The sequence below is a fragment of the Octopus bimaculoides genome, chromosome 4 (assembly GCF_001194135.2).
Source record: "Octopus bimaculoides isolate UCB-OBI-ISO-001 chromosome 4, ASM119413v2, whole genome shotgun sequence".
NCBI classification, from domain to species: Eukaryota; Metazoa; Mollusca; class Cephalopoda; order Octopoda; family Octopodidae; genus Octopus; species Octopus bimaculoides.
In genome coordinates, this window is record NC_068984.1 from 84,771,869 (window position 1) to 84,780,229 (window position 8,361).

Consider the following 8,361-nt stretch of genomic DNA (forward strand, 5'->3'; position numbering starts at 1 on the left):
ATTATTATTATTATTATTATTATTATTATTATTAATCATCACTAGTTTACTTTCGCTGTTGTTGTTGTTGTTGGTGGTGGTGGGATGGGGTGGGGTGATTTTACTCTTCCATTTTGATAAACAACCGATGTGTTGCATTCTTGAACTGTGAAGCAGACAAACTGAGATGAGGATGTCTGACATTTTTCTTGACAATTTGAACAAGACAAAGCTAAACTGTAAGGAAAGATGGTTGACTGGTTGATTAGTGATGTCTAAACGTACCTAAATATATTGAATCTTTCACTGCTATTCAATAAATATACGGAATACTTGTAATAATCCTTACAGGCTTATGTCTACTTACAATCCATGCTAATGATGTTTAAGACAATTCTCCCAGTTTTTAACGAAGTATCCTTCTCACTGGGCGCAGGCGTGGCTGTGTAGTAAGAAGCTTGCTACCCAACCACATGGTTCCAGGTTCACTCCTACTGCGTGGCACCTTGGGCAAGTGTCTTCTACTATAGCTTCGGGCCAACCGATTTTTCTCGTAAGTAAATTTGGTAGACAGAGACTGAAAGAAGCTATGTGGGGACGTAGCACAAGAAATGTATTAAAATGACGCTCGGAGAAAGAAGAAAATTGTTGTTTTACGTCTCGGACAAAGCCCTCCGTCGGAAACAAGAAAAACAGAAAAGTCCAAAGAGAAAGAAGGAAGAAGGAGGAAAAATCACCTACAGTGCGGTTACATTTCTGAAGTGACCGGAAGTAGGAAGAAGAAGAGAAAGTGCTTTATGGGACAGGAGGGTATGAAGATAGTCGGTATGTGTGTATGTATGTGGTAGCGTGTGTATGTGGTAGCGTGTGTATGTGAGTGTATGTGTGTGTGTGCGTGGTGGCGTGTGTGTGTGTGTGCGTGGTAGTGTGTGTGTGTTTGTGTGCGTAGTAGCGTGTGTAAGCGTGGTGGTTACTGGGTGTGTGTGTTGAGGGTTGTGTGTGTGGAGGTATATGTGCGTTCATGTGTGTGGGCGTGCGTGCGTATGTGTGTGTGCGTGTGCATGTGCGTTGGTGTGTGTATATATATACAGGCATACTTCGTTTTACGTAACCTCGATTTACAAAACCTCATCTTTACGAATTGTAGATGAAAAACGAAAAATTTCGTTAACATGGCAACGAGCATCACTTCCGGTCTGGCAGCACCTGTTACCTCGAGTTATTGCCTACAACTCTTTTTGGATTTGAAGTGTGTAAGTGCCTGCCCGACTTCCTTTACGCTAGCCCACATTTTATCGTCCTTCATTCCATTCATCCTTTTTAAAAAATTTTAATGCCTCTTAAAAATTTAATAATAAAATATGAATTGATTAAACAACACGAAAAAGGTGCGACTGTTAAAGATTTATATAAAAAAAATTTGATACGGCTCCCTCATCTGTTTGTACCATCTTGAAGCAAAAGGAAGATTATTTAAATAAAGTTAAAGGAAACCACTCTCTAAATTCAGCTTGGTTACGGAGAAAAAATAATGACAGTTTAATTTCACGCACAGAAAACCTTTCGACAACTTGAATTAACGATTAAATTCATAGACTTTATATGCCACTTACAGTAAAGCAATTCCACTTTTTAACTCGCTTAAGGATACATGAAATGGATAAAATGAAACATTTGTAGCGAGCAATGGTTGGTTCGATCGTTTCAAAAAGCCAGCAAATCTATACAATGTGAAAATTCAAGGAGAATCATTTAGCGCAGATCAAAAAGCTGCAGGAACTTTTCCTCGCCAATGAGAAAATTTGATTGAAGAAGAAGGCTTTATAATATCACAGATATTTAATGTGCCTATTTTGGAAACGAATGCCTTCAAAGACTTTTATTGCGAGAGAAGAATCTTCAATGTCAGGATTCAAAGCTGCAAAAGAGAGGATAACATTGCTTCCGGGAGGAAATTGTGAAGGAGACTGCAAACTCAAGTCCAAACTTATTTATCGATCTGAAATCCACCGTGCTTTAAAAGGAATTGATAAGACGAAGCCTCCTGTAATCTGGAAGCATAATAGAAAAAGCTTGGGAAACAGGAACTCTATTTGTAGATTGGTTTTCTAATAGCTTTGTTCCCGAAGTAGAAAAATAGTGTATGGATAAAACATCCCTTTCAAGATTCTTTTGATAATGGATAATGCCCCCAGTCATGCTGCATTTTTAAAGCATCTCCATCAAAATTCTAATGTCGACTTTTTACCTCCCAATATAACATCTTCATTGCAGCCTATGGATCAAAGAATCATTTCATCGTTTAAATTTTACTATCTCCGTTTTACCTTTGAAAGACTCATCGAAGTGACTGATAAAGGAAATGGTCCTACGATTCAAGAATTTTGGAAGAGTTTCAACATCCTTGATGCAATAAAATTGATAAAGAAATTATGGGATAAAATCGCTGTAAAGAACATGAAAGGAATTTGGAAAAATCTCTGCCCCAAATTAATTGAGAATTTTGAAAGGATTTGATTAATCTTCATGAAGGTCTTCAAAAAAAAAAAAATACTGACACGATCATAAACATTGTAAAGGAATTGAACTTCGAAATTTCACCTGAAGACGTTAAAGAAGCTCTTTATGTTGACTGATGAAATCACAAATGAAGAATTGTTAGAAATGGAAAAGTTTGAACGTGAAGACGAAGAAGAAAATGAAGAACCACCTGAAAGATGATTCTCTGCGAAAAAGCTAAATGAAGCATTTCTTCACATCGAAAAAGCAATTGAAATCTTTCAGTAGCAAGATGCTGATTTTGAAAGAAGCTCAGCTGTTGCTGCAAATTTAATGAGAGGTCACGTTTGTTAACATGAAATCTTCCGTGAAATGAAGAAATTTTTTCAACAAAAAACTTTAGACAATTCTTTAACGTAGATATATAGTGTAGTGCGGACCAAACATCAAAACAAGAAGAAACTCAACAAATGAAATTGACATGCGCTCAAGAAGCCTCATTCATGGCAGACCCAAAGGTAGTTTGTGATTTAATAAAAAATTATACTTTTGAATATTGCTATTTTTATCTTAACTTTTTTTCAATTTTAGAAAGTTTAAGAATCAGCTTCTTTTGTAGGAACCAATTAAAGGTACATTCATTGTTTTCTAGAGACAATAATACCCCATTATACAAATTTTCCACTTTACGAATCTAGTCAGGAACGAAATAAATAGACATTTTAACATGGTTTCTTATATCTGTTAAAATGTTTATTTGATGAGTACTGTTGTTTATATCCCCACCCCGATAAAATTGACGCATTGCTCAACATTACCCATCCTGTCGGATGTATTTTGAATGCATCCATCGAAACATATGGCGATGATATGAAGATAGAAATGATTTAATAACATCTTAATGATTTGGGTGTCAATAGTATGTATGTTTCTACTCTTAATGTAGGTTAGATTTTATCTGATGAAACTCTAGTTTAATTTCTTGATAGTATTTAGTTGCTGTTGCTAAAATTGATTTGCAATACCTCCTTTTTTAACGAACACAATCAATAAGGACTCAAAGTCAGCTATTTTTGTGAGTTGGAAAGATAAAAGATTGCATTAATAACTTCCTTCTTACACTGCTTCTTCATTACCTTTTTTCTTGGATTATACTGTCGTTGGATGTCAGGCTTATGTTGTATGTAGTGCTATCTTCTTTATCTTTTTTATTTCCTTAGAAGATTTCTTGCGTCACAGACAGTAGAATCTAGATTCTTTTATGTCCCGGTCCATTATCACTGGAAATGGCGAAGTACTCATATTCTTACTGCATGCTTTCACGACATAACCATACGAATTACACATTTATTGGGTTTGTGCGGACAGACAGAGATAGATAGACAGACAGACAAAGAGGTAGAGACAGGCAGAGAGACTAGCTAGCTAGCTAGATAGATAGATAGACATGGCATACTAGATAGATAGATAGATAGATAGATAGATGGATAGATAGATAGATAGATAGATAGATAGATAGATAGATAGATAGATGGATAGATAGATAGATAGACAAGACATACACACATATACAAACAGAGACACATAGACATATAGAGAGACTGATAAACTCAGAAACTAAGAGATGAACAACAGATGGATAAACTGGTTGGTTGCATGGGTTCTAAAGTTTGATATTTACCTATATTTCCCACCTCGTGTAACTGTCATTGAAGTGTTTGAGCGAATGTAAATATACTTGTCATATGTTATACATGTTTAAAACAGACAGCATAGAGTATTGATGTTCTTAATGATTTCGAAAGAGTGAAGTAACTCTGATGTGTGTCAATCTACCAACATGTAAGTAAATACACACACATTTACTTACACACGGGCACCCACAAACACACGTACGCATACACGCGCACACACGTCCACACACGTGCACACACACACGTGCACACACACACGTACACACACACACGTGCACACACACAAACGCGCGCGCGCACGCACCGTTTGATAGCTAATAAAAGACAATAAAAGATTGCTAGCAAAATTATTCTAGTGCTTTATTTGTAGCTGGTGTTTTTGCTGAGAATATATATAGTTATACATATATACATACATACATACATATATATGTATGTGTGTGTGTGTATGTGTGTATAACACGTTATATGTGTTGATACAAGTTACGAGCCGGAGATTTTGCCGATTTCAATATTCTTCTGAATTTCTTCGAGTACCATTTTGGTAGCACACTGGACGGCGCTTATCTGACTTGACCTTTCACAGTGGCGTTTGGTTTGCGTGATGATTTCAGTCACATCAGCTGGACATTTCACTTCAACTGAAAGTTGACAAAACGTTATATATGTTTAGATATACATGCGCAAATATATAAACACTTAATAAATTCTCAATCGCAGAATAATGCTAATAATATAGCCTGAACAGGATAAACTACCTCTATTTTGCAGAGAAAAGTGTAGGTGGCTAGCAGTGGACTCGAACTCACATCCCCGTGATTACGCGTCACGATGCTTTGACCGATTAAGCTAAACTACCCACTACAAATTCCTCTGCAAATTTAAGATATATAAATCTCGCTTTATGACACGCTATCATATGTTAAATTCAAATTACGACAAACGAAGTTTGCTTTTTTAGAAGCGTTGAGATGTCTTAGAAAGTTAAAGAAGTGATTTTAAATTCTCAATAACTTTCTAAGAGATCTCAACGCTTCTAAAAAAGCAAACTTCTTTTGTTTATTTACGTTTGTCGTAATTTGAATTAAACACTTAATAGTTGCAAGTAAAAGTGATTCTTATAAAACAACGAATATAAGACTCAGCACACACACACACACACACACACACACACGCACACGCACCCCCCCCCACACACACACATGCACAAACACACACAGAGCCTAATATCTATCATATATTGTTAATAGTGGCTTATTATAAGTGGGTCAAAAGCGTCGGGTCGGCAGAGTTGACTCCGTACCGGACAAAATGCTTAGCGCATTTCTTCCGAATTTAGTTTCTGAGCTTCAGTTCTGCCGAGGTCGACTTTACCTTTCATCCTTTCGGGGTTGATAAAATAAGTATCGGTTGGGTACTAGGGTTGATGTAATTCACCAGAACCCCTTCCGCTAAAATTTCAGGCCTTGTGTCTATAGTAGAAAGGATAATATATAGGACACTACCACCGCGAGTCCAAATGCAGTAAAAAGAAAATATATAAAAATAGGAAAAATAAAAATAATAAAGACAAAAGAGAACGAGTTAAATGAAAACAAAAAAAGATGGGAAAACATAGACGTAGACGAAACTATCAGCCGTTGAATGAAGCTTAAATCGATTTTATCTCTTAAACACTAAGATCACTGCTTGGAGAGAGTCGGTAGATTCGTAACAAATGCTATTACGGAATAGTGTAGTTAGGACAGGGCTATATGAAGTATGTAAGACACACGTGACAACGGCAGTAAGTATACGAAAGTTATGAAGAATTAAATAAGACAGATATTTAAGTCTGTTGTCTTAAAATAGCTATGGAGATTAACTAGAAGCACGGATAAGACAAACGGAAAACGTAAGAAAGACGGAAGAAAATTTATTCAATGTGTCTTTCGATCGGAATGAAACGAAACGTAGAAACCAGGGATTATTGTGTATATAGGTAAGTATAATGAAAGAAATATATGAGGGGCGGATTGGTCGGACTTTGCGCCTTGAATACAGAAAAGTGAAGAGAGAAAGAGAGAGCGAGAGAGAGAGAGAGAGAGAGAGAGAGATAGAGAGAGAGAGAGAGAGAGGTAGCAGATGAAGTGACTTAGGTGTAATTTCTTAAAGGAAGAAGGAGTGAACAGTGGAATTAGACTGTGAAAGAAGGATAGAGAGAACGAGAGGTGAAGTCCGAGAGGAGACAAAAGAAGAGACTAGCGAAAAAAAAAGAAAGAAAGAGAAAAAGAAAAAGGAGGAGGAAGTAAGAAAGGAAGAGAGATGAACTCAACGAAGAGACAAGGCGTTCACCGAGAAATAAATAGCCAAAACATAAAATGGACTGTTATGTGGGATACATAGTCGGAGTATCCGTAGTTAGGCTAGGTCAATACAATTTGGCAACAATAATGTCATGGACGGTGCTGTCAGGATCCAGTGAACTGGAACAGATGCTGCATGGCATTCTCCTATAACATTGCTGGTGTTCAAAACAGACGACAGTTATGCGCGCCAACAGATAGATGCGAATTACAGTTGGAAGAAGGCGAATAACACGTCTTTCAATGTCGTGAAATCATTCTCTCTGTTATGTAAAAAGGAACTCCAACGAATGAACCATATCCAAGACGTGAAGATAATTCAAAACTCTTAACACTTTCGTTTACCTGCGTATTTGGATACCCTCCAATATACAGCCGGTTTACGCAATCATTGCGTAAACTAATCAAGCCTTTCTGAGAATTTTAAGAGATATGTAGATGTATTTTACACCAGTTTGTTGCATCGGTTATCTTCAATACTCTTCGTCCAAAACAGAGAATAGCTACCAGTTCGTGGCTCCACTATCTAAAAAATCTCATATATATTTGACAAAGCCAACAAAATATTTGGCCCTGGATATGTGTATAGAGACGACACGAAGGACAAAAAGTTTTACTCTGAAATCGATGGTTCAGCTCTGATGGCTAGAGCCAAAGAACACAACTAAAATAAAATATATATAGACTTTCAGCTGTGGTTTAGCACACTTACATAATATATACCCCACCATATATTTATAGACGTAAACCTTCACCGCCATTCACAAGTGAGCATGATATGGTAGCATGTATCATGCTTTCGCTAATTATTGTAGGTGCCTATATAATCACAAGGAGATTTAGACACATTCCCGGCCCTTTCAACCTCTGGATGAGGCAGTTGGACGAAGAGAAATCTGTTCTACAATTGGTCTTATACTCATTTTCAGGTGAAATAACCAAAGTAACGTGCAAATCAAAATAGCTGTTAATGTACTTTTGAAAGCTACTGTTATACGTTTATAGCGATTTCAATTTAAAATTCTCAAGGTAACCAAGGAATCCTAGTACACTTCTGAAGAGGGCCAATTATTCCGAAATATATCCTTAAGAAGATTCCTAGTATTTTTTCTGTTTACCTTAGGAAAGCAGGATGTTTCTATATCTTTTTTAAACCGCTGAAGCTAAGGCTTTTGGATAAATAAATACAACTGAGTACGACATGTCATGTTGTTTCATGCATTCTGAATTAGTTTTTTTAAATTCTGGGTGTCTATCTATTTCTCTCTCTTCTTCTGTGTGTATGTGTATGCGTGTGTGTGTGTGGGGGGGGGCATGCGGTTGTGTTTTTGTGTTGGGGAGAGAGAAACAGATAGATAAGTAGATGTAGACAGAACTACTACAAATGATATCTGTTCCGATGTATAAATATTAACAATTATAAAATTACATGTGTGTCTAATATTTCGCAATAAACCAAATAAGACTTACATAGACTTCGTTTTCCGGTAATCTTCATTTCACAGTCGTCTGCGAAGAAGGTAATCACCAGAGGGGTTCCATCGATTTCAAACTTGAGAAGAGATAGTAAGGAAGATATGTTGAAAATTGTTACTGTACACACACGCACGCACGCATACATACATGCACAAGCACACACACACACGCACACACACGCACACACACACGCACGCGCGTGCAAGAGCGCACACACAGGCACACACACAGAGGCACACACACAGAGGCACACACACAGAGGCACACACACACACACACATAAGTAGCCGTTTTAGCCCGTGTGCCGGATATATCTAAGCATTTTTCTTTAAACGTATATGACCTATTTCAAGTTTTATGTAGTAGCG

The 8,361-nt window shown here is 37.0% G+C and overlaps 1 protein-coding gene across 1 annotated transcript in view; it reads right to left on the reverse strand.

Moving 5' to 3' along the window:
- Positions 1-4,507: 4,507 nt before the first annotated feature.
- The window catches only part of LOC106870726 (uncharacterized), a 7,575-nt gene continuing 3,721 nt past the window's right edge, over positions 4,508-8,361 (reverse strand). Inside the window, exons 3-4 of the mRNA XM_014916897.2 lie at positions 7,988-8,069; positions 4,508-4,813 (exon numbers count right to left, since the gene is read on the reverse strand). Of these exons, the coding sequence (XP_014772383.1) occupies positions 4,656-4,813; positions 7,988-8,069 (240 nt within the window). The 3' untranslated portion in view covers positions 4,508-4,655. The remainder of the gene's footprint in view (positions 4,814-7,987; positions 8,070-8,361) is intronic.